A 27,016-nucleotide genomic window follows, 5' to 3' on the forward strand; every position below is an offset into this window, starting at 1 on the left:
TTGGGCTAGCTTCTTAGCTCCCTAGACCTCGGATCTTGTCTGTTTCCTGCGGGGAGGAAACCGAACCTGGATGATACTCACGGCAGCTGCGGAGAGCCGCGCGGCTCTGCCGGAGTGTGGCGCGCCCGGCGCGCCTCGGAACTTTGTCCCAAGCGTGGAGGGGACCCCGGAGTGCAGGGGCGGGGAGCTCCCGCTGCGGGAGCGCGGCGACGGCGCTCCTCCTTTCTCCACGTCACGGGGGCAGCTCGGGGCTCTCCCACCCCCGGCCGAAGGAGAGCAACTCCCTAGCAGGGCGCGCTGCCGAGTTGGCGAAAGGCGAGGAGGCGGGAGCGAGCTGCCGCCGCCGCCGCCGCCGCCGCCGCCGCCGCCGCCGCCGCCGCCGCCGCCGCCGCCGCCGCCGCCGCAGAGGGGCCGGGATCCCAGAGCGCAGCTCGCGGCCCCCGCCTGGGTGGCCTCTGCAGCCGCGGGAACCCCGCGTTCGGGGCTCCCCTGCTCCCTTTCGTAAGTCGACTTAGCCACGCAGGCCAGTGAGGAACGTCCGGGGCCGGGGTGCAGAGCTGTCCCGCGGTGGCGGGTGCGGGTGCGGGGCTCCGATCCCAGCCGCAGGGTGGCCGGGACCCCCGGACCCTCTCCTCCTCTAGACTTTCACTTTCCCGCTGGGGAAAACTTGGGCGCCGCGCTGCTCTCGGGGGTGAGGGCTGGGGCGTCGGCCCCGGGGTGCCGCATCGGGATCCCGGGCTGAGTCCCCGCCTGGCTGCGCGCCTGCCGGTGCCGGGAGGGACGGCGCGGGCACCCGGCGGGCGCAGATGGAGCCGGGGACTGCTGTGGGCGACCCCGCAGCGCGCCAAGCGGACGCCGCAACTTCGGGAACCCGCGCGGCGGCAGGGAGTCGCGCGGCGTGTGCGCACCAGGGCTTCCCCAGACTCTCACCGAGCAGTGAGAACGCGGCTCCGGAACGCGCCCTTACCCGAGGCGAGGGTCCCGCAGTCTCAGTCCTCCCGGCCCGAGGGCCAGGGAGACCAGTTCAGGTGAGGGGCGCCGAGGGGCGGGGTCGCGACGCCCGCTTTTCCCGACTAGCCCGCCAGCTTCGCGCCAGCCCGGGGCCCGGCGACGCCGCCAGCCCCGAGCCCCGGGCCGTGGGCGTTTTCGCCCCCGCTAGGCGGGAGGCGAGTGGGCGGGAGAGCTACGAGGCGCTCGGGAATGGGCTGCTCCAGTGGCTTCTTCGTTAGGACTAGGTGCTTGGGAGGGAGGGGGTCTTACCAGTTTGGGGATCGGAAGCTGCGGGGCGGACCTCCCGGCGGTGCCCTCCCGGCGGTGCCCTCCCAGGCACGAGCTTCTGCGCTTTTTAAGGTCAAGTTTTCATGCCGCAGAGCTGACCGGGACGTCCCCCCGGCGAGGTGGCAGCGCCTCTCCGGCAGGCTCCGGGGATCGGAGCCAAGAGGTCTGGATTCTCAAGTCAGTTTACTATCTTTACTTAGGCTAACAGTGCGAGTGAGCTGGTATTGCTTGGTAAATTTTAGAACTAAGTTCTCTGTCTTGGGGAGGTTTTCCGGGTCGTTGTAGCCTGGGAAACTTGTGTTTTGCCCCCTAAATGGGCACGCGAAGAGGTGGTGTTAGCCCTGAGGCCCTTATTCCTTCCTCTTCTCATCCGTAAAATTGAAGAGCAACAAACCAGAATATTAAGGGAATTAGGAATAATATTAAGTATCCATGAGGTTTGGTAGACCTAGAAGTCACCGTTTTTGATCTTACGTGCGAAAGGCGTGCCTTTATTAAACTACTTATCAGCCTAAGGCATTCTCCCTTTTGCTAGCTTTTGTTGACCGCGTCCTGAGGAAGTAAAATCTTTAAAAATAAGTGAATTATTGCAGAGAACATTTCCTATGTTGCACTTTCTAAGAATCTAATACTGAGAAATGACCAATTAAGATGCTGTTGAATTATCTTTTTTATTAGCATAGAAACAGTAGCCAGAGAATTTGGTTGTATGGTACTGAATTTGGAAAACTGATAGAATTTGGGGGGGGGGTTCCCTCCTGTTTATTACTCATACTCATTCCAAAGTTTACAGTAATTTGCTAAATGCCACAGTAATCACCACAGAGGTAGGTAGGGGTGAATAGCATAATTGGGGAAGAAGTCAAAGTTGGCCCTTGATGGCTTATGCTAATTAAGTACCCTCAAGACGGGCAGGCAGTAAATAGTTATCAGTCTGACTTCCAATGAACTCAGATCGTGGGAGGCAGGGAGGTGGGCAAGTAGAGAGTATACATGATGGTGCCCAGCTTCTGCTCTCTCCGGTGAGAATCACCAACTACTGGAGCTGGTTTTGGGAGTATGAGTTGATGACCTGGGGCTTATCTTAGCACCCCTACCAGAAGTGTAACTGTGTCTGCTTCAAAGAATTTCCTTCTTTGGCTGGGAGGCAGGAAGAAAACAGCAAGATGGTGAGATTATGTGATGCAGGGTTGAAAAGTCAATTCATCAGTCCAAATTTGTTGAGCACTTACTGTGGGTCAGGCCAGTGTTGGGTACTGTGGGAGCACAGATATGCTGAGTCTGGGGTAGAGGCAGGAGGCCTTCTTGGGGAGATTTAAGGTGGGCCTGAATGATGAGTAAGAGTGGCTTACACTAAGTGCAGGGAGGAGAAGGAGAAAAGGAGCATTCTCCCCCCAGGGAACGGTGTGCCCTAAGACAGAGGAGGGCTAGCAGACAGTTCATGGAATGGAAAGGTTCAGTCTGACACGAAGGGAGAGTAGCACAGGTGAGGTGAGATGATGCCTTACCTTGGGGCCAATCTGTGGAATACATCCTCTGGACAGTTTCACACCTGAGAGCATCCTGGTGAAATTTCTGTTCAAAACAACTAGGTTGCTGTGTGAGAATGGGTCCGAGGTGCCCAGAAGGTAAACAGGGCTGTTCCAAGGGAGTGAGAGGCCTGGTGGTCTAGGCTGAGCCAGTGGCAGCAGGGTTACACAAGTGCTTAGATTCAAGGCAGACTCTGGAGTGACTTGTGACTACTTTTGTGTAGGAGGGGGCAGGGCGATTCCCTCCAGGTTTGGGCAGATGTTGCTGCCATTTACAAAAGGGAGAACATTAGACAAGGGGTAGATTTTGGAGGAAAGATAGATTTGGTTGGTTGAGTCTGAGTTGCTTTCCAGACCCCGGCTGATGCTCCACAGAAGCGGGGGGCCATCTGTGTTGGGGCACTGTTTAAAGCCTGGGGTGGATGGGACAGGAGTGCAGACCTGGAACAGAGCCCCTGCCTTCATGGGGAGGGGTGAGAGCTAGGGCAGCACGTCTCAACCAAAGCCCACGTGGGAGCAGGCACCCTGCGCGGTGTGGGGTGCGGTGTGGGCTGAGGACTGGTGAGAGAGAGCCTGGCACATAATTTATATGTGAATGGGATGGAGCGAGCGGGCAGGAAAGGCTATCTGGAATCCTTTTAGGTAAAAACGGTCTGATTGTGTGGCATTGTGATATCAAACTCACATAACTATCACCATCTTACAGAAATAATATTTTGAAGCACATATGACGGTGAAATTTGAATTTTTACTTCATAGGTTAGGCAAACTTCGTGTTTAGGGAAGCACGGCTGGGAATTGTGCAGCAAAGCTGGGGCGTGCCTGAGGGGCCCCTGGAGTCAGACTGCGGAGGCCTGGGTTCTGGCCACTCCCTGGCTTATGGCCTTGTCTGAGTTTCCTGGTCCCCGAAGTGGCGCCACACCTGCGCGGTGCGTCTTTATGGTACCCTGCCAGGGGCTGTTGTGAGGGCGGCATGTGTGTGTCATGCATGCACCATGTGTACATGCCATGCACATGTGTGCACAGGTATGGGTGTGCGCATGTGTGCACTGTGCCAGCCTCTGGTGGGTGCTCAGGGAGCCTTAGGGCTGGTGGTTTTACTGTGATGGCGTCGCTTCCATCATTTCCAGATGTGGGATCTGAGAACCAGAGAATCGTGAGAACTTGTACAAGGCCATAGAACCAAACAGTGGCGAAGTTAGGTCTTGGATCCCATTTGCCTGACTCACAGGCAGAGGCAGCTCTTCTGTTTAGCATGCTAGCAAGTGTCAGGTGCTGGCGGCCATCAAAATAAATGGTAATCAAAGAATCTGGTCACTGCTCGCCAGACTCTAGAGAAGCAAAGCAGATAATATCAATGTCAAAGCTTACAGACTTTCCCCAAGCAATTTAGAGGTGTATGTTTTGTATTAATTTGCATTGCTTTGCATGTCATTTTATATGCATTCCATATGTTGGTAATTTTCCTACTGGGATCGAAAGGCTAAAGCTTCAAGTATATAAGATCAAATAAAATTAATCAGGAATTGAATGCAGCTGGTTGGAAGCCTAATGGGCCCCTGGGCACGGTGGGCTCAGTGTGGACTCTTGGGGGAAAGGACTGGATCAATATTTACTATTTTAGAAGACGTGGGAAGCCAGATACCATTTGATAAAAACAGGTCACATTTTAATATGTAATGAAGCTTGACCTGCTGAATATAATACAGCAGTACGGGAGGCATGGAAGAAGACCAGGGCGAGACTGCCTGCCATGTACAGTGTCAGAAAATGAAGCAGAAACAGAAACAAAATTTCACTTTATGAGGCTGAACTAATAAGAAACACTAAGGGTCAGAAGTAAAGGTGGAACTTGTGTTGAGCAACATAAAATTTTAAAAAGAGCATAATCATAAAAATAAATGTGTGGGCTTTTAAAACCAGTAAATTCTCCCTAATTTGGACTTACTGGGGAACGGGCCATGGTACCTTGGAAAATCTCAGAAACACATAACGTATTTTTTTCTGAATTACAATTTTTTTTTCTTAGAGCGCTTGTTCTCCGAGTGTGGTCCCTGGACCAGCCCTATCAACATCCCCAGGGAATTTAGAAACGGAAATTCCAAGACCACTCCCATGTGCTGAATCGGAACCTCTGGGGATGGGGCCCCGCAGCCTGTGTATTCATATTTGGAGCCAGCTTTCATTCCTCTTGAACGTTTACTTCTTCAGTCTTGACCTTCCATTTCCCTCTTGTGGTCACTAGCTTCTCACTGCTCTGCTTAACTTCCGTCAGTCAGTACCCTGTGGAGGGTTGGACCCAGACACAAACCCATCCCTTCTTCTGCCCCAAGGTCTAATCCAGTGGAAGATGCTTTCTTTCTTTCTTTTTCTTTTCTTTTTTTTACTTTATTTATTTATTTATTTATTTATTTATTTATTTATTTATCAGAGATTGAGCACAAGCAGGGGGAGCAGCAGGCAGAGGGAGAAGCAGACTCCCCGCTGAGCAGGAAGCCTGATGCAGAACTCAGTCCCAGGACCCTGGGATCATGACCTGAGCTGAAGGCAGATGCTTAACTGACTGAGCCACCCAGGTGCCCCAGAAGATGCTTTCTAAGAGTGCTCTGGGCTCTCCTGTTCTGCAGCTCTGTGGTTCTCATGCTGTCCAGGACCACACTGATTGGGGTTTTGGTTTGCATTTGCTGCCTTTAAAAAAAAAAATCTTTTGGCAGTCTCATACCCAACAAACTGTGACTCCTCCCAAACATACAGTCTGCCAAACCCTGAACTGTTCTCTACACATGCTCCTGTTAAACCCCATTTCTCCATCTGGTATGAGTGCAGTTAATTTCTTGGACCTAAATGTTACTCTTTGTATTTATCGGCATTATATTGCATCGTACTAGATTCAAATCTGTCTAAATCTGTTTGGATCCTCCTTCTGTCCTCTTTCGTATAAACCCTTGTGTCCTCTGCTGATTTGGCTGCTGATGTCCTGGCCAGAGGAATTAATAACAATGTGAGTATCTTTGTTAGAGGCCTTCCTCACAGTTAATGAGGCTTAAAAAGTTGGCATCTTTGCAGTCCTTGTGGGGCTGACATCTGAAGAATTGTCATCGGCCCGATCATTGTTTGCATTTAAATTATAGCTGCTCCGAAGCATCCCTCACAGGGTTGCTCCACGCTCCACGAGGACCGTATTCTCTGACTCCAGCCTCAGTGTCCCCCTCAAGCTCCCCCCAGCCCAGTACCCCATACACTCACCTGCAGCATACGGTCAGGAACTCCATGTCTGTGATGAGTGTTGCCCTCTTCCTGTTTTGTTTACACAGTCAGCTTAGGGGTTTTTTGGTCGGTAACACAGAGGTAGGTTACAGCTTATTTATAGTCAGATTAAGATGAATTCAGAAATTTCAAAGTATTTGGAAGCAATAATTGTGCCTTGTCATTTCTCTTTGCTTCACCCCACCCCTCACTGCCACCACCAAGCTCTAGGCCTCATGAGTTTTGTGCTAAAGCTCACATTTAACCAAGAGATTCTGGTTATTTAAAATTTCTTTGATGTAGAATTTTGTTAACATACGACTCTTAAGGGAGTACAATTAGATAATATAATTGCACAAAAGAGTTTAAGAATGCAAAAAGCAAAATAACTTTATGGCAAGAATGCTTTTAGCCATGGTTCCTGGAGCATGAAAAAGTGCCTGGAATCCTACACTGTTACTCATGATCCTTATCCAGTCCTCTCCCGCCTCCCTCCCCCTGCACAAAAAGACTAGCCTTAAACCAAACTGCAAAGGGTTCCATAAAATCTAAGCTCGCTTTCCTCCTCCAAGATGCCACCAAACGTCTTCTGATGGGATGTGCTCCATTACTGGGGCAAGCCAAAAAAAAAAGTGCCTGCTGGTAAGGGAGCTCTTTGTAACCTCAAGTAAATCTCCACCAATAGTCTCTGTTTCTGACTCTTTGATTGCTTTTCTTTCTCCCCCTGTCCCTTTGGAGGAGAGCTTCCTGTCTATATTCAGACTTAGACAATCAGCCTGTTTGCTTTTGGATAGGTTGGACCTATTTCTAACAGTTCTGCAAGCCCTGGTATTTCTCCCGGGTATTTTCCAGATCCAGACAGCCCATGACAGAGCAGCTCGTTCAGACAGCACCAGAGAGTGGCCAGGCATGCCCACAACCAGGAAGAACAAGGCTTAGCATAGCTCCTGTGCTTGCCAAGCTTCCTTTTGTCTTCCTTCTGCTCCTCTGCGTCACTGTGGCATATTTGGAATATTTGCATTGTTGTGTCCTTTCTCCACATCCGCGCCACCCCCCCCCCCTGCATTCCACCTGAGTGCAGCAAGGAGGGGCTCCCTCTGCCCAGCCATGGTCTTCCACCCGATTCTTTCCTCCTTTAGCCTTCCCAGCAAGTGCCCTGCCCTACGTGCAGGCGGGCAGAGTTACATGTAGTCGCACATGGGTCAGGAGACAGAAGTGAAGGGACACACAAGGTAGACACCAACTAAGTTGCAACAGCTAGATCAGGAAAAAATACTTTTATGGAGATTAGGGAGATTCTGGAGCTGAAGGAAGGGATGTGGAACCAGAGAAGAGATCCTAAAAAGGAGGAACATATAATCACCACTGTGCCAAGAAAATCCCTGAATAAAAGAACCATTTCTCCATGCTAGCTGGGGACTTCTCTTTTCTGAGATACAGTTTTTATACAATAAAATTCAAATATATCACAATAACTGGGATTTCTTGGCTTGTATTGTCAGGTCACCTAGGATCTCACTATTTATTTCTCTCTGGATTCCTCCAGGTGGGACAGTTTCTTGTCATATCTGTCCAGATTCTAACACAGCGTCTCCCTGGCATGTGGTGGGCACGCATTAAACGTTTGCTGGGTGGATGGGCAACCAGTTGAAGGGGAATAGAAGCAGGATGTAAGAATGAAGGTATATATAAAATATATGCCCAAAAAGAAGTGAAAGCAGGGACATGAATAGATATTTGTATTCCCACGTCTATAGCAGCATTATTCATAAGAGTCAAAAGACTGAAGCTACACAAGTGTCTGTTGACAAATGCATAGTCAAAGTATGGTAGGTACATACAATAGAGTATGATTCAGCCTTAAAAGGAAGAAACTTTTGACACACGCTGCAGCATAGATGAACTTTGAAGACATTATGTTAAGTAAAATAAGGACAAATACTATGATTCCTCTAAGACAAGGGTCCTGAAAGAATCAAATTCATAAAAAGAGAGAGCAGAGGGGCAGTTGCCTGGAGCTGCGGAGGGGGGGGGGAATGAGGAATTAGTGTTTAATGGGTACAGAGTTTCAGCTGGGGAAAATGAAAAAGTTCTGTGGTTGGAGATGGTGATGGTTGTACAACAGTGTGAATATATATAATGCTACAGAACTTAAAAATGGTTAAAATTTTAACCATTGATCCATCCGTGTCCATCTACCTCTCCATCCATCCATGCACCCATCCATCCATCTATTCGTCCACCCACTCATCCACCCATGACGTCTCCAACATTTATGGAATAGCTTTTCTGGGATAAACTAAGAAGCAGAGACTTTTTAGCACTAATGATCAAAATGGTAAATTTTATGTTAAGCATATTTAACCACAATAAAATAATAAAAGAAAGAATATTTTTATGATCATCAACTAGTTCATAAATATGGAACAACAAAAGAAAAGATATTTTTATAGCAAAGTAGTGAACCACGTAAGATTTGGAACCTGTAATTACAGAAGGAAGGTAGCAGTGACGCCAGACTTACAGAGAGGTTTAAGACCATGCTACTAAAAATGAGTTGTCTGAATCCCAATCTGAGGCAGGGAATTTTGAAGGCTTTTAATCCTACACAGTCCTGTTTACCCCCATGATTCCCACTTGAAAAAAAGGAAAAATAAAAACCTTTTGAAAAATTTCAAGCCTACAGAAAAGTTGTAAGACGATTACAGTGGGCACAGTCTGATTTCCCCTTGGACAGGAGAATGTGGAAGCCTTTAGTATGGCTTCTGAGCCATCTGGCCCAAAAGAGACCCCTGGCTGTTGCTTCTCAAAGGTGGTCTCTGGGTGCAGGAGTGCTGGTGGCAGGTTGGGGGTGAAGCCCAGTCCTTGCTTGCAGAACAGCCCCTGGCCTGTGATCCTCGATGCGCCTTCTCCGGCTGTTGCTTGTTTAAATGCTTTTGACCCCGTACTGCCACACCACCCATACGCCAGTCTGCTTTTCCTGCCAGGATGTACGCAGTGCATGGGCTCAGTTAGTCATCACAGTCTCCGTGTGAGTTAGCACCTTGGCCTGCTTTCTCAGGGAAGGAGGCAGAGGACTCACTAGACTGGCGACAGCTTCTTGGTGAAGTCAGGACCTACGTTCAGAACCATTGGCCTTAGAATTCCACACCAGGTATGTTGTATACAGAGGTGTAAAATAGGAGGGTGAGAAGCGGAGGCTTGGGTATGGCAGGGAAGAGAGGACTGGGGTCAGGCAGGGAAGGGAGGGCAGGAGGGAGGGGCTCAGAACCACGCAACATGGTTCACCCTACGTGGTACTGATACCTTTCTTGATAGATAACAAGCTTGTTACACATAAGCTCACAAGAAGGCAGCCTGCCTGCAAGGTGACTTTCAGAGATCGCCTGGCCCACCCCCCTTCTGTGGCTGGAACCCGACAAAGTAGAGGTAAGCTGAGTAGTGCTTACCTGAAGCGTGGTGAGCATGCTGCACAGTTGTTGCCAATATCAGAGCTAACCTGGTAAGTCGTGGAGTCTCCCCTCAGATGTTTACCTGAAACCTCCATCTGCCTCTAAACAGACAGATAAGAAGTTCACAACTCCTGAGACCTAGAATTTCACACTGGACCATCTACAGTATTGTACTGTTGTACAAGTAGCCGTACCTAGTTGTGGAAACGTAGTTTCAGTGTAAGCTTCATCTTGCTTGTGTGTTTGTGTCCTTCTGTGAAGCATGACCATTTTCATATGGTCATCTTTCAAAGTGTGTCTTTGCAAAGTGGCTTAGACATACAAGGGCTTATTTTTCTCATATAACAAGAATGCAGAGTGGGTGTTTGCTGCTGCTGGTTCAGTGGCTTGAGGATTTCGGGGCTGAGGGCTCTGATAGTCCCTTGGCCTTTTCTTCATGGTCCCCACATGGCTACTGTAACTGGCCATCATGTCAGAGGTCCATGCACTAAAGTGGGCACAGGGGAAAAAGCACAAAATGGCATACCTCCCCCTGAATCAGTCTCCTGTAAAGAACTTTTCAGATACCCCACAGTATCCTGTGTTAACCATGCCTCTGCAATGGAGGCTGAAGGGAAAGGCTGTGCGGGGGGCACATTTCTGCCAGCAACAACATGAGGGTTATCTTAGTAAAGAAGGAAGGGAGGATGGATGTTGGAAAGCAAGTGGCCGTATCTACCAGAACCGTAGATAACATCCTTACCTACTGGGTCTGTTTCTGAATTTCGTCTCCCTGAGCTGTCTGTGTCTGTCCTGGCACCCGTATCAGACTGGTTTAATGACTATAGTGTTATAATCTGCGTGGAAATCTGAGGAGTCTGGTTCTTACTTTTGCATTCTATACAGTTGGCATGTATGCTTGCTTGGACTGTTTTTAACTAAACAGTCTTTTACTTTTTTATTATATTAATCTAAAATGTAAACCTATATGTTGAGACGTGTTATCTTAATTAAAACCATTGCTAGAAAGCATCCTTGTAGGAGATGCCAAATGGAGAGCTTCCTGGAGTCATTTCTCAATTTACCTGGAGACATTTGACATGAAATCCCTGCTTTTGAAATTCCTCTTCGGTCAGAATCTTTTCAAGCACTGCAGATTGTATTTGTTCCACCACTTTATCTTAATTTTAAATTCCTGCGTCTTAACTTTGTTATGTCCATACACACACAAGCTCTCAGGACAATATGTACATTTTCAACCAAGAAACACAGATCTTTATGAAATGATAAGGTCACGCCCGGGCAGCTGGTCTTGAATTTTTTAGTGGAAGTGCAGAAGCATATTGAAGTCTCCAGCCCAGCTCCCCACCCCATCACCAAAACACAGAAAACAAACAAAGCCGCTTTTCTGATGATTTAAAACTGAGTGTGTCTAATCCATTCATGGAGAGTGTGGCCTGGCCTTAAGCCATTTCTGCCATCCGTATTCTTCATTCACATCTGTTTATCCCCGTGCTGCCCCTCTGATGTAGTTACGGACATTAAAGATTCTACTTTAAGTGTGCGCATACAAATCAGAGTTCTTATACCTCTTCGGCTGCTACCTAACCTTTGAGGAATTAATTCTGGCCAGTATAAAATATGGAGTTAGCTGTATACCAAATAAGTGCTTCTAGAAATTTCTGGGGGTGAAATTACATGCCACCCTTGGGTGAGGAAAGTTTTTTTTCTCTTTCTAGCATACATTTTAAAGAAAGACACAAATGTTTTTCAGTTCAGTTTTTCTTCCTTGTAGAAAAAGAAGCCAAGATATTTTCAACCCACATTTTACATTTAGAACATAAAAAATATATTTTGGCTCTGGATCATGTCCAGCTAAGTGTGGAAGGCAGAGAAGAGAAGAACCTAAGAAAGGAATACTAACATTGCTGTTCATAAAGCTTGTGAGGCAGAGGTCAAATACATTAATTAACCTCTTTTTTGTAATCTTTTCTACCTAAAAAGGAGGAAACATTTTATTTAAGCTGTTTCCATCGAAGCTAAAATTTAAGGGCATAGGTATTTTTGAAATCCCACCCTTCTTTTTTTGTTTTTTGTTTTTTTCTATAGAAAAAAGCTCTTACTGTTTTGCAACATAATGAGGGTCACAACCTGTTACAAAATAGAAACTTCATTCAGTAGTATCATTTATGGCCCTTTAGACTTCCTGCTAAAGACTTAGCCCCTTAGTTTTGCCCAGCAAGATACACAATCAGCTTTTGATGTTTGCCCTGTGGACAAACAGATGCAACAATGCCAAAACCAGGTTGGTTACCTCCCACTTTTTGTGACCATAAAAACCTGGCTGAATTCTGCACTTTTTCCCCCCTCCGTTGCTATAGCCCAGATTTCTGATGACCTTGAAGGACCAGCATCTGGAAAATACAGCCTGATGTGGGTTCTCGTTTCGCATATGACTTTAAACGACTCCACAAATCTCCCCGAAACGAAGAAACCCCAGTGAAGTCACTAGTTGAAAGAATTACAGACAGGTGGTTGGCAAACTGATGTTCATGCCGGTGTTTTCATTCAGACCTTTCATCTCAAAGGTGGTGACTGTAGCGTTTGTACTTTAGATGGAAGCTCTCAACTGTGACATGTCCTGCAGGTGTCTCCACCACAGCCTTGTTGGATGAGGGGCATCCTGCTTTCCTGCACCCAAACAGTTATATCTTGACAGTGTGAGAAACTGAGCACGGGCAGAGGCCCCGGTTGAGGGTGTGCTTTGTGTGCTTACATCGCTGTGCAGTCCACAGTCCTGTGTTGTTTGTGATGTGGTCATTAGGGATGGCTTTGCCGAGCAGGGACGCTCTAACAGGTCACTGCAGTTTTGCACTGTCTGGAGAATTGCCTGTAAAGATACTGAACTGCGAGGGAAATACATAGCTTCTGCCATGTGGAGAGTTACAGAAACCGGTTAGCTGATCGTAACTGCACAAAACTGGTTGCTTTGAAAGGAATTCTTTGGTTATCAGTCTGTCCAAAAGACATCGAGCAAAGGGAGGGGAAAAAAAACCCTCTACTGATTAACTACAGTAACTATCTTCCTGTCTTTCAAAATCCAAGACAGGTGTTTGTCTTCAGGACAATATATGAACCAGACATTAGCAAAAAAGAATGTCATCAGAGAGTGAAAAACAAAAAAATAATTAGAATGTCAGAATGCAGGGAACAATGCATGTGCTGTTTGAGGAAAAGAAAACCAAACCACAATGTATGGCCTCTTTCCCAGTTTTCTCAAGAAACCATTCCTCTTGTAGAGGTCCATGCCTGTGACCTTCATGATAGCATTGCACGATAGAGAAAACATTATTCCATTTAACACATGGGAAGTAAGGACGTGCCCAAGATTAAATGACTTGCCAGGGTGACTTGAGTTGTTTGTTTGTTTTTTAGATTTTATCTATCTATCTATCTATCTATCTATCTATCTATCTATCTATGAGAGAGAGAGAGAGAGTGCATGCATGAGCAGGGAGAGACAAGCAGGCTCCACGCTGAGCGCGGAACCCCATGAGGGGCTCAAGCCTACAACCCCCAAGATCGTGACCTGAGCCAAAACCAAGAGTCAGACGCTCAACCAGCTGAGCCACCCAGGAGTCCTGACTTGAGGAGTTTTTGATGGCACAGCCCAGACTAGAACTTAGGTCTTCTGATTTTGTCCCACTGAATAAGACCCTGTGCCAGTTAGGCCTGTACCTGGAGCTGGAGGTAGAGCAGGAACAAGACCTGTTGTGGAGACAGAAATAAACCAGCAAACAAAGTTACTGCTGCTGTGATGAGCGCCTGGAAGAAAACAAGGAGTCCAATAGTCAGGAAAAAGACTAGAGAAGGGTGATCAGAGAGGACCCAAGGAAAGGACGTTTCTTCTACAGCCTGAAGAACAGAGAGAGGCCAGTAACCCCATGATCCAGAGAAAAAATGGTCTGAACATGGGGACAGCAAGTGCAAGGGTTCTGAGGCAAGAAAGAGACTGTGTTCTAGAAACTTTTAGAAGAGCAGAATAAGATGCAGTTGGAGAGGAAGGTGTGGAAAGGAACTGGCTGGGTCTTGTGGCCATGGAAAGGATTTCTGATTTTATTCCAAGTGCAGTGCAACCCCAGTGAAGGGTTTTAAGGGTTTTAAGTGTAGGGAGTGGGACTAGGGAGGGGGCGTGATCTGATTTATGTGTTTAAATGATCCTTTTGGCTACAGTACAGAGAATGGATTAGAGGGACTCAATTAGTGAGGAAGTTATATCCTTTAGAGGCAAAAGTTGATGATGGTTTGGCCTGTGGTGATTCCTGTGGAGTGGTGTGGGTGTGGTGGTGGGTGGATTCAAAACACATTTTAGATGTAGAACCAACAGGGTTCTACTCCTCCCAAGAGTTTGGAGAGGCACTTGGCATTGTGGTTACTACTATAGGCTCTGAAATTGGGCCGGAGTTGAAAATCCTGTCCTTCCCATATTAGCTATTTATCTTCAGTGACTCAATTTCCTAATCTGAAAAATGGGGATGGTGATGGGATAAAGAATGGATAATAGGGATAATAAACCACATAGGTTTATTGAATGGAATAAATAACACAAATAGTATGAGTGCTCAGTATAGACCATTAGGAAATGACAGGTTCGTGTCCACTGAATCTGGGAACATGATGGGTTTTATTGACTTGACCTGAATGGTCTCAGTTGAGGGGGCAGTGGAGCCAGGCTGGACTGAATGACACCATGAAGGGTCTAGATACTGGGGAATAGAAATTCTCCCTCTGTCCAGTCCTTTGAGGGGGAGCAGTTGGGTGTACAAACATGTACATAATGGACTAAACGTATTCCTGGCATCCCAAGAATGAAACGGTGTTAAATGATGGCTAGGACTCTGTTTACTCATCTAGAGAAGGAGGAATTTGAACTCCATTACTGTTAAAGTCCTTGTCAGTTTTAGGATTTTGCTTCTAGGTTTCTTTAGGAATTATGGGATAATTAAGCTTTGGTGAAGAAGGCCCAGAAAAGTAGATTCTATTATTGAAATTAGTTTTTTTTCCTATAGAAAATTATGTCGACCTCAGAAGTGGTTTAGTTTCTAACAATTTACAGACACAGTTTAGAATAGGACTTACTCATAGTATATTGTGAAATGAAAGAAACAGGTAAGACAGTACCTATATAGTGAGACTCCTTGTTAAAAAGCAAGCCCACAAAGGTGTCTTTATTGAAAACAGTCTGGAAGGACATCATGGCCACAGAATGCTTTTGGCAGGTGGTGGGTTACTGGTGAGCTTTATTTTCCTCTATAGATTTGTCTGACTTTCTCATTTTTTTTTTTAATGAAGGTGTTTACTTTTATAAACAGAGAATGGAAAAACATTCTTTTCCTTTTTGAGCCTATAACCTCTTATTATTTGAGGATTTGTTCTCCATTTGTATTGTTTTTTGGACCCAGTCACACCATTCTTATGTTTTCCCCTGGTTACTGTTTACCAACTCGCAGTCTGATCATTACTTGCCTTTGCGGTCTTCCCTGTAGAACAATGAGAATGTAGGGTCATCTGGGCAAGAAACTTGCCTTTCTGCTCTTTTAGAGACGCTTCAGGTGCTGTGGGGGTGTTAAGGAAATGCATCTCAGCTGAGTCATCCTCCCACTAATGGTCTTACTCCAAAACTTTCTCTCGGTTTGGTGATGAGCATGTCATCAAGAGAGTCAAAGACCTTACTGAAATCAAGGAGCTGCAGTAGAAGGACCTTAGCTTATTCAACTAGATCAGGAAATTTTTTTGTTTGTTTTTTAATTAATTAATTTATTTTTTAGTGAACTCATCTTTATATTAATGTTCTTAAGTGATGATTCTTTGTAAAACTTGAGGAAGAAACAAAATCCTGACATTTCTAAATCAATAAACTCTTCAAATCCCATTTTTCACACTAACATTTAATGATACCCAGTTTAAGAATTTAAAGGTTGCCCACAGAGGGAATATTTGTCATGTGGAGAGAGATTTCACCCAGAAAGTTTTCTAAACTGCTTAGTAATTCTCAGAGAACCCAAACTGTGTGACTGGTCACTACTAGAACGAATAGGGGCGCCTGGGTAGTGCAGTCGTTAGGCGGCTGCCTTCGGCTCAGGGCGTGATCCTGGTGTTCCCGGATCAAGTCCCACATCGGACTCCTCTGCTGGGAGCCTGCTTCTTCCTCTCCCACTCCCCCTGCTTGTGTTCCCTCTCTCGCTGGCTGTCTCTCTCTGTCAAATAAATAAATAAAATCTTTAAAAAAAAAACAACAACAAAACAAAACCAAAAAAAAAAAAAAACCTGAAACCTGATAAAAAAAAAAAAAAAGAACGAATAAGTCACTAAGTGGTCAGTGACGGGATGTAAGACAAAAATTTATAGGATGAGCTAGCTTTCTTTTCGTTCAGTGGGCTCCGTGGCCAGAAGAGTGACTGGTCTCCTCACTAGCACCTGGATTGCCCCAGCCTCTGACCATGGGAACAGAATGTATGCCTCCCCAGCGAGGCTCCAGGCTGATTTTCCGTGCACAGAATCCCTTACGCTGGGTGGAAGATCTCAGGGCTGGGTGATCTGATATTCATTCCTGTTTCAGCTTTCGGACAGTTAGGTAAGACATGGTAATGAGACATTTCAGTCAGGGGCTATACTGTTGTGGAAAACTTTATGTTCCAAGGGACAGTATTACCTAGAGCATTAAGAATGCATCTCTGGAACAAGATTCAAGTTTCAACTAATGGGGATCCTAGCTCTGTATAACCTTGGGTGATTTCTCGGTCACCACATGTTCCAGTTTCCTGTCTTGTAAATGAAGCATAAAGGTAGTACTTACCTCATTGATCCATTGAGGGGATTGCACACATGCGGAGGTCTGAGAACATGGCCCCACGTAAGACTTTTCGGGGATCCTATATTCATAATAATGGTGATATTAAATTAACAGAGTACAGGGACACATTCAGGCATTAATTCTAAAACAGTGTTATGTCAGAACTTTGGGGGGAAATAGATAGATTAAAAAGATAGGACAATAAGCCATAGGTCTGGGCAGGATCTTTAAGCAAGTCAATGCGGAGGAGGAGAGGGAAGAGGGTAGCTTGACGCCCAGGTGATGGTGATGCGGGGGAAGATGATGCTGAAGTTGAAGCCACAGCCAGCACTGGCCGGGCAGTCACTGTCAGGTCTGTGCTAAAGCACTTTGCATGCATTACCAGATTTACTCTCCAGATCTCCCCAGGCAGCTGCTATTATTAACATACCTGTACTGATGTGGACACAGAGAGGTGGAGAGGTTGAGCGACTTGCCCAGGGTCCAGGTGCTCGACAGGCTATTTCTGAGATTGAATGGGGGGGCATCCTCCGAGCTGAAGTTCTAGCTGTGTGGCCGGAGCGGGAAACGTGCACCGTGGGACCCGGGGTGGAAGGAGGGAGCAAGAGAGGGGGGTGGAGGTGGCAGAGGCCACCTAATCTGCAAATATGGATGGTGGGTCCCTCATTCTTGATCCCTAAGCTACACCAGATTCAGTACTTTGCTCCTCAGCTTCCTTCCTCCCTGGGGAAAGCAAGCTTTTTGACAGTCCTGGGTTTTGTGATTGCTGATTTATGGAGAGTTCGCGAAGAGCTGCTAATGGCTGTGAGCACTTAGCCCCGACTACAGTTATAATCCCTTAGTACCTTGTGTGTGCCTACTGTTTCTTTTAAGGCTGTAAATAGTGCCTGGAAAGGCTGTGTAAAGAAGAGGGTTTGGGGAAAAGGCTTCACTTCTGGGTTTTCATTGAATTATCCAAACAGACCTTATTTCAGCTGAGCTGTAGCAATCCAGCCTTGTTATCATGTCCTTCTCAGTCCCATCTTCCTCACTAGGGGCTCGCACACCTGTGTGGCAGTGAACTCTGCAATGGACCAGGCTCCTTATTGGTCTGGGCAGGTGGATGGGGAAGTAACCCTTCTCCTGTGGGTGGGCACTTATTTGTAATGTAATTATCAGACTACTTCCTGGCAGCAAAACACCTGCCTGTTTCCTGCTCCCAGGGCCTTTAAGAGGGAAGGAGCTGGGGTTGGGTGTTTGCAGAAGGTGATATTGTTGCCCCAGTCTCCTAGGAACCATGTGGCCAGCAGGACTGCAGCCTTACCCCAGCCAGCTCTGCTTAGACCTCAGGAGCTCGTTTGCATCCCTCCAAACCTGGGGCCTTCGGGGATTCACCAGTTCGGGCTGCAGGTACCACAGGGAAGGGAGGCAGGTACCACACTGGGCAGGTGCCTGCCCTCGGCGGCTCCCTATAGGTGTCACACACAGATTCTGTCCAGAGGAAAGCAGAATCATGCTTGAGAGCTGTGGTCTCTCACTTCCTGGGGCTTTTGTGCCCTGGATATTCTCACCAAAGCTGGGAAGAGGCCCACAGTCCCTTTCAGGATTTGACAAAAGCTCATTCACACCAAAGGGCTTGTACCTACCCCCTTTAAAAAAAATTTTTTTTATTATGATATGTTAGTCACCATACACAGTACATCATTAGTTTTTGATGTAGTGTTCCATGATTCATTGTTTGCGTATAACACCCAGTGCTCCATGCAACACGTGCCCTCCTTAATACCCATCACCGGCCTATCCGCATCCCCCACCCCACTTCCCTCTGAAACCCCTAGTTTGTTTCCCAGAGTCCATAGTCTCTAGTGGTTCATGTCCCCCTCTGTTTACCCCCCCTTCATTTTTCGCTTCCTTCTCCTAACGATCTCCCTGCTATTCTTTATGTTCCACAAATAAGTGAAACCATATAATTGTCTCTCTCTGCTTGACTTATTTCACTTAGCATAATCTCCTCCAGTTCCATCCCTGTTGATGCAAATGTTGGGTAATCATCCTTTCTGATGGCTGAGTAATATTCCATTGTATATATGGACCACATCTTCTTTATCCATTTGTCTGTTGAAGGGCATCTCGGCTCCTTCCACAGTTTGGCTATTGTGGATATTACTGCTATGAACACTGGGGTGCATGTGGCCCTTCTTTTCACTACATCTGTATCTTTGGGGTAAATACCCAGGTAAAGGAACACTTTCAGTCAAAGGCATTTCTGGCCATAGTAAGTGAGGGAAGGGATTTTACTTTGACTTGGGACAGGGTGGTATTGGACGGCTGCTTGGTTCCCCCGATGTCTAGGGCTGATCTGTAGACGAGCTCTCCTCCTTAAAGATGCCCAGAGTAGGAAAGGAGAAGAAGAATCCCAGAGCCAGATACCTGGGCTGTCCCAATTCCCTCCCCTCGTTCCTTTAAAATTACTTTTTGTCCCTGGCTGGTGAAGCTCAGACATGGGACCCAGCATCAGTTCCCACCGGACTTCTCACCGCGTGCCCGCCGTCTCTCCCTGCCATGGGTGCCCTGCCACCTTCCCTCTCTGGGCAGGCAGCCATGACCCCTACCTCAAATCAGACTCTCCAGGCACCAGACTGGAATCAGGAAGTGTGTGCTCCAGGTGTTCTCAGGAAGGATGGGGTAAGCATGGGTGCAAGGAGCCCTTGGAAATGGGTGACAGGACAGGAAGCCAGCCTTTGCCTTTTTATGTGTGAAGATGATAGTTAGTTGGTACATCATAAACACCACGACAACTCTGGAAGACTTTGTGAACCTCTTTAGAAATTTAAGGGGATCGGGGCACCTGGGTGGCTCAGTTGGTTGGGTGTCTGCCTTTGGCTCAGGTCATGATCCCGGAGTCCCATGTGAGGCTCCCTGCTCACTGGAGAGCCTGCTTCTCCCTCTCCTCCCTGCTCATGCTCTCTCTCGTGCCCTTGCTTGCTCTGTTTCTCTCAGATAAATAAATACAATCTTAAAAAAAAAAGAAATTTAAGGGGATCTTTTCATTTTACCACTGTGGTATCAGGGAGAACTATTAACTGCCCCGAAGTAGAAATCCCATGGACCAATCAAGGGAAAAAAGACAAAGCAAAATTTACTTTGGGTAAGATTGTTTCTAATTCTAGCCATTGATGTAAGCTCCTTCCTGTGTATGCCTAATTACCATGCATTAGAACAAGGATGAGATAGGTTGATTTGGGATTGATGAATCTTCTAAGTCAAATTTTATCACAACACCTACTTCTAGATGCATGCTCAGGCTTCTGGGGTTGGCCCTGTGCATGGGGAGTCAGTTTTCCCATGCTCTGTAACAACTGACAGGAACCTTGGCCTTGAGCCTGAGTGGATGGAACCCTCTTCAGTTTGCTTCGGAGGAGCAGAAAGCTGAGACCTGACAAAGGGACCCAGAGCCAGGAGCCTGACTGAGATTCCCTGGCTGCTGGTTCAGTTAATGGGGGTGGAGAAGAAGGGATGGTCTTTATGAGATGACTTGATAATGCGGGTGTGAGGGAACTGGAAGAGTCAGATGACTCACATTTCAAGCTTGGGTCATTGAGTGGGTGGTCTCACCATCCACTGACACAGAAAACACAGGAGAGGTGAAGATGTCAAGTTCAGTTTGGGACTCATTTGAGGTTGGGTGACTGCGGGACATCTGGAGGAGATGTCCATCAAGCAACTGGATGTTCATGTCAGAAGCTTGGGCAGCAGGCAAGGGCTGGAGACAAAGGTGTTGGCAATGTGTGTGTGGAAGTCATGATCCAGACAGCTAGGGACAGCGTGTGTGAGAAGAGCAATGAGAAACAGGACCCGGGGAAACCCACAGAGGAGAGACTGCAATGGGATTGGGGAAGACAGTTCATTGTTGATCAGGTGTTGTTCTTTAATGAAAGTGATTCCAGTGAAGATGAATGAGGCTCTGTCCTTCCTGGGAGAGCTATTTCAATTGACCTGTAAAGAAGAAATCTGCAAAAATAAATCAGGTTCAAATTGCTTGTTAATTCTCTCTAAGAAAACTGGGAACAATGATTATGTCCTCATTTAAGATTTATTAGATGTGTTAAGAAATTGCACATGGGCTCCTCAGACCTCCCCAGGTCTCAGGATTTGAACCTCTTTGAAGCAGCCCTATGAACTCAGCTGGCCCTCCTGGCCTCACACTTTGGGATGGTGCTCTCTGGTTCTCCCTTCCTGCTGCTCCCAAAATAAATTCAGCTGTGCCTCCATTTGATTAGCCTGTTTTTATCTGAAAAAAAAAAAAGTATATAATCATTTTTTTAAAATACAAATAGCACAGAAGGATATTCAGTGATAAGTAAATCTCCGTCCTACCCAGGCCCCTAATCCTCCATCCTCTCCCACCCCGCCCTGCAAAGCAGCTCCTCTTCCTGGAGTCATGTCTGTACAGTATTCTTCTGGAAATAGCCATCCACTGCCTTTTTGTAAATAAAGTTTTATTGGAACACAACCAAGCCCTCTCGTTCCGCTTTATCTGTGGCTGCTTTCCCACTACACCAGCAGAGTTGAGTAGTTGTGATGGAGGAAGAAAAAGTTTGCCAACATGTGCTCTTTGGGTGTAGATACTGTTTATATCATCTCTTTTTTTGATGCACATGTGAGCACACTGTGCACGGTTACGCATTTTGCTTATTTCTCTTTCACAGTGTATCACCGGGATCGTCCCACAAGGACAGATGCAGATTTGTCTGAGACTTTTTCACATAGTATGGATGTACTTAATCCATACCTCACGTGGTGGAAGGGGTAAGGGAGCTCTCTGGGGTCTCTTCATATAAAGGCACTAATCCCCTCAATGAGAGCCCCACTCTCATGACCTAATCACCTCTCAAAGCCCCCACCTCCTAATGCCATCACCCGGGGGCTTAGGTTTCAACATATGAATTTGGGGAGAGACATAAACATTCAGTCTATAGCAGTGGGATTCAGTGCGCTTTCCCCATCTGACTTTAGATCTATATCTAATAAGGCTCTGAAGGTAGACTCACGATGGATGCTCCTTTTAGGCTCAGATGGGACATTTGATTCTCCCCTGAGCCCTTACTGACATCTCACTGCATAGACCAATTCTGCCCAAACCGGAGTAATCTCTCCCCAAATACGCTAAGCAGAAATGCAGACAGGGGAAGTTACACGGTACCTATATTTTAGGAGTTTACATAATTGACCACCTATTTGGTAACCAACATCTCTCACAATTCAGGTACAGTTAACACAGAATACCACAAGATACCACCATTCTATATATTCTCATTCCCTTATTTCTGGATTCTCATAAGGGTGAGAACCTTGTTTTATTTACCTTGGGGCCCAGCGTTCTGCCTGGCATATGAAAGGTACCCAGTGAATTTTGATCGAACTGAACGAATTTTCTCTTAGTCCTCTTTCTCTTATTTCACCTGAATTATTCCTTTTTCCTCTTAACAGAATGAAGACATTCAAATGCTGTTTTAAATACCCAGCACAGCAGAAAGTTTTCATCTTATTTGTAACTCTATGGCTGTTCTCCTTGTTGAAGCTTCTAAATGTGAGAAGCCTCCTCTTCCCTCAAAGAGGCATTTACTTGGTTGAATCCTCCCTGAGTACCTCGCCTTTTGTAAGGAACAGATACACCAATGTGAAGAATGAAGTCAGGTATGAAGTTAACTGTTCGGGTGTCTATGAACAGGCGCCTTTGGAAATTGGCAAGAGTCTGGAGATAAGAAGGAGAGACATCATTGACTTGGATGATGAGGATGTCATGGCAATAACCAGTGATTGTGACATTTATCAGACCCTGAGAAGATACCATCAAAAGCCCGTTTCAAGGGAGGAGAAGAGCTTCCCAATAGCCTATTCTTTGGTTGTTCATAAAGATGCCATTATGGTTGAAAGGCTACTTCATGCTATATACAACCGGCACAATATTTACTGCATCCATTATGACCATAAGTCACCTGATACCTTCAAGGTTGCCATGAACAACTTAGCTAAGTGCTTCTCCAATGTTTTCATTGCCTCCAAATTAGAGACAGTGCAATATGCACACATTTCCAGACTCCAAGCTGATCTGAATTGCTTGTCAGACCTCCTCAAGTCCCCGGTTCAGTGGAAGTATGTTATCAATCTGTGTGGGCAAGATTTTCCTTTGAAGTCAAACTTTGAATTAGTGTCAGAGTTGAAGAAACTCAATGGAGCAAATATGTTAGAAACGGTGAAACCCCCTACCAGTAAAATGGAAAGATTCACTTATCACCATGAACTCAGACAGGTGCCTTATGAATATGTGAAGCTACCAATGAGGACGAACATCTCCAAGGAAGCCCCCCCTCATAACATTGAGATATTTGTTGGCAGTGCTTATTTTGTTTTAAGTCGAGCATTTGTTAAATATGTTTTCAACAACTCCCTTGTTAAAGACTTTTTTGCCTGGTCTAAAGATACATACTCTCCTGATGAACATTTTTGGGCTACCTTAATTCGGGTACCAGGAATACCTGGGGAGATTTCTAGGTCAGCCCAGGATGTGTCTGACTTACAGAGTAAGACCCGCCTTGTGAAATGGAACTATCATGAAGGCCTTTTGTATCCCCGTTGTACCGGCTCCCACCTTCGAAGTGTGTGTATCTTTGGAGCGGCAGAATTAAGGTGGCTTATAAATGACGGACATTGGTTTGCTAATAAATTTGATTCTAAGGTGGATCCTGTCTTGATTAAATGCCTGGCAGAAAAGCTTGAAGAGCAACAGAGACAATGGATTACTTTGTCTTCGAAAAAGTTACTTATGGCTAAAAATCCCGTAATCACATCATGATAAAATCATGATAGAAAGAAGGGTATCTGATAAATAGAGCTCATATGGACTTGTGTGCTTTACTATGCCTGGTCCCACTCGAGCTTAACCCGCTCATAGTTTGCGAGGTGTCCAAAATTCCACGCACAAAGGCAACAATTAGCCTGCGTTTGGTTGGGTGTCTTCATGTTTATTTTTCCTTGTAACCTTATGGAACTAAATCAGAGATTTTAAAGAGTCCATCATCAGAGCCCAGTAACTACTGAGCTCCAACTGTATGCCAGGTACGTTTACAGAAACGTGTAGGAATTAAATCCAAATTGTAATGAGCCTATACAATGCCATCAAGGCTTGCCCTAGTCACACCGCAACCTTAATATCTGAAGTTTTCCACATAGCAGTCAGGACTCTACTGAAAAGGTGTTGGAGTGTGGGATAATCACGTAACTATCGAAACCACCAAGTTCAGGGTAGTGTTTAAGTACAGTGACCAACACTCCCCTTGTCTCTTAATTCAGCTCCCTAGACTTTTCTTAACCTTTTGAATATTTTAGAAGGAGAAACTCCACTACCTCAGGAAAGCTCAAAGAATTGCCCAATTTCCTGCTTGCCAAAGCATAATTTTCCTGTTGGTGCCTGACCCTTTCAATTCAGAGTCAGAAGACGCTGTTGGTGGGGCATTTATAGTGTGTGAATGTTAGGGAGGCTGGGTGGGGGGTGGGGGGACTGGGACAGGTGGTGCCCGAAGAGAAAAAAAAGGGTTTATAGGACTTTTGCATCATGTTACACAATGGTTTCATGAATGGTCTCATTTTTAATTCAATTAGTTCTTTAAAATTATTGATTAAAAATAAGAACTTGATTAACAGTTCAAAGTGTTACAGTCCCGAACATTGAACCTAAGTCTTCTAGCTCATAGATTATCGTTATATGTAGGTTTTTTACAGTGGAATTAGTGTAATTTTGTTTTACGGAACCATTAAGCTAAGAGTCACTGAATTTTCTTGAAAAGGTTGTGTAAAATATGAACGCTTTCTAAATTAACTCTTATGGTCATTTAAAATTTTTGCTTATGTCTCCAATAACTATCCAAGTAGAATCCAAACTAAAACTTGCAAAAGCTCTAAGTCCACTGAACTCTTCTCAGCTTAGACACAGAGAGGAAAAGTTAAGTTTCTTAAGGACATAGAATATTCATTAGTGGTATCTTGTCAAACCTACACCTTAGAAAACTACCAAACGAATCAAATATACATCTATTTTACTGTCAGTGTGTTGTGCTGGAGGTGAAAGGGGACAGGAGCAGGGTCCTGAGAACAGGTTGTAACATTTTTTTCCATCTCTTGGGAAATCATGGAACTCATGTAAAAATTTCTTGCTAATCTTATGTTTCAGTGTCAGCCTCAGTATCTACATAAAGACGTACTAATCAAGGCCAATATGAGACTATTTGGAAGACTAGAGTATTTACATATTTTTGTACATGTCTGTGTTCTACATGCGAAATGCACTTTGCTGGTTTTAAAGTGTATGATACTGCCAAGGGCACCACTTCTCTCCCTTTCTTCTCTGGAACTCATTTTTCTTCCTCTTTTCCCCCCACCCCCTTCAAATTACTTCATTCTCCAGAGAATAACTATGACCACGCCGCCATTCTTAAAAATAAGTTAACTGTTGGGAGTGCCTGGGTGGCTCAGTCGGTTAAGTGTCAGACTCTTGGTTTCAGCTCAGGTCATGATCTCAGGGTCATGAAATCAAGCTTCACATGGGGCTCCATGCTCGGTGAGGAGTCTGCTTAAGATTCTCTCCCACTGTCCCTCCCCCCCCAAATAAATAAATCTTAAAAAAAAAAATAAGTAACTGTTGGATAGAGTTAAGTTCTGCAGAAGATACTTACCAGTTTGCTAACGTGTAACTGTGACAAGCTAAGTCACTTTGGTCTCTATGAGCCTCAGTGTTCCTGGTCTTTAAAGTGAGTACTTGGATGCCTACCCTGCTTCCTCACACATGTGTGTGTGTGTGAGAGAGAATCAATTAAAATAGTGTGTGAACTGGTTTGAAAATGGAGACAAACTATTAACAATAAATATCAGAGAGTGGTATCTGATCCAGCCCCTTTGTGAGACTTAACTGTTTATCTCTTCTGGAAAACCTTTGAAATATAAAAGAAGCCACACCGCAGGAGCAACTTCTGTAAATGAATCCGGGTACAGAGAGACCCCTGTTACCACATCTGGAGTTCTTTTTAAGCCAACAGGATCAGCACATTGATCCAGTGGCTTGGATCAATTTTTCATACCTTGTAGGCTTCAATACACAAGGTCCCACTGAAATCTCAGGTTTTGTGCCTTTGGCCCTCAGAATAAATGTAAAGGCTGAAAAATAAGTATCGACCTCCTGGTCCAGTGTCTTGCCTCCTGGTAAGAAATGATTCTATCCCTCGTTTATTGGAAAATTTTCCAGTCATTGGTCACTTTCATGCCATATTCCAATGAAACATGGCCCCACGAAGAGGTGGCAGTGCCTTTTTGTCCCCATTGACACATTTCCCGGGATTCAATTCAACATTTCAGGGAGCTTGTCCGGTCATCTCTTTTGCCTTGGGAATCCTGCAGTTTCCTTACATGTCTTCGAACCTCCTTCAGACCAGATTTTTCTGCTAAAACCTTTTGGTATGATTTTTTTCTGGTCTAGACATGTTCTACAGTCTGTGTTTTATCATCATTCTTTGCATAGTATTTATTGAATCTAGATTCTAAGTTATTTGGCAATGAGACCAGAACCTTGAAGTTTATGAATTGTGTTAGATATTAATAATGAAAGAGCTACTAAAATATATCTACATTATGTGAACTATCTACTATAACATTATAATATTTGAAGATCAATGTTGCTGCTATTTTTAATGTTTTGGTTATTCTAAGTGAAATATGTATATATACAAATAAAATGTTTAAATTTCCAGAGTTAAATTTGAAGATTTCTCTTGCCTTCCAAAATGTGAATATTATACATACATATATATATTTTTTGACATATTTCATGAAAACAAAACTGACAATCTTCTTTGAGAATGAAAAGTGAATGTATTATGTGTATGTTACAGCTGTTTTTGTTGTTGTTGTTGTTTTTACCATTTTTGAAAGACATATTTCCCATTGTAGGCGTTTGAAATAGATTGATGTTGCATTTTGGTATTACGCTGCCAGCAGATGTTAATTCTCTAGGATTGTAAAATAAAATATGCTCCGAAAACCAAAGCCCTGGAATTTGTGATGTTTCCTTTCTCTGGGGATACTGGTTCCCCACAAAGACTCTTTACATTTATGACACTTGCCCAGTATTTGAAGAGCACAGTTAATTTTACTTCAGAGTAAAAGAATTCATTCTGTGTATTATACACAAAATACGGGCACCTGAACTTGAGTTGTTTAATTTGAAGGAATCTTTCAGGATCTCTGTCTTCGTTCTTCTTCAGATTGACTACTCTTCTAGGATGAATTATCTAGACAAGTATCCCTGTGTGCTGGATTACTTTCTGGAAGTTATAAATAGGGGAGGTCGAGCTCTTCATCTCAGGTCCCTTGGTCCCTGAAGAATCAAGCCTATCTTTCTCTCCACACCAGGATTCCTGCCTTGGTGTGACCTCCATTGACTCGGGTACCTCCAGGGCCCTCAGGTTTGGTTGGTGGCTGATTCCTGATGAGCCTCCTCTCTGTTCTGAATATCACCGCCTTTCCTACCTCTGCTAAGCTAAGGACTATTTCACGTGGCTGATCTCTATGCCACCCACCCACTCGGAAAATGCCCCTGACCAGTTTCCCTCTGTCCTGTCTAAAGCCATAATAGTCACCAACTCCCTAGC

General features: G+C 45.4%; 1 protein-coding gene across 1 annotated transcript; it reads left to right on the plus strand.

Annotated features, from left to right (window-relative positions):
* The first annotated feature begins 369 nt into the window (after positions 1–369).
* On the plus strand, positions 370–26,411 carry GCNT4 (glucosaminyl (N-acetyl) transferase 4). Its single transcript, XM_045809842.2, has 2 exons — positions 370–501; positions 21,807–26,411. Exon 2 carries the CDS (start codon positions 21,808–21,810, stop codon positions 23,170–23,172), a length of 1,365 nt encoding a protein of 454 aa, XP_045665798.1. The 5' UTR covers positions 370–501; position 21,807; the 3' UTR covers positions 23,173–26,411.
* Positions 26,412–27,016: the final 605 nt, after the last annotated feature.

This window comes from Ursus americanus, chromosome 5 (genome assembly GCF_024610735.1).
Source record: "Ursus americanus isolate L20-20 chromosome 5, mUrsAme1.1.p, whole genome shotgun sequence".
NCBI classification, from domain to species: domain Eukaryota; kingdom Metazoa; phylum Chordata; class Mammalia; order Carnivora; family Ursidae; genus Ursus; species Ursus americanus.

Excerpts from the sequence above, each read along its gene's own strand:
- GCNT4 (XM_045809842.2), top strand. The coding sequence starts at position 21,808 with ATGAAGACATTCAAATGCTGTTTTAAATACCCAGCACAGCAGAAAGTT.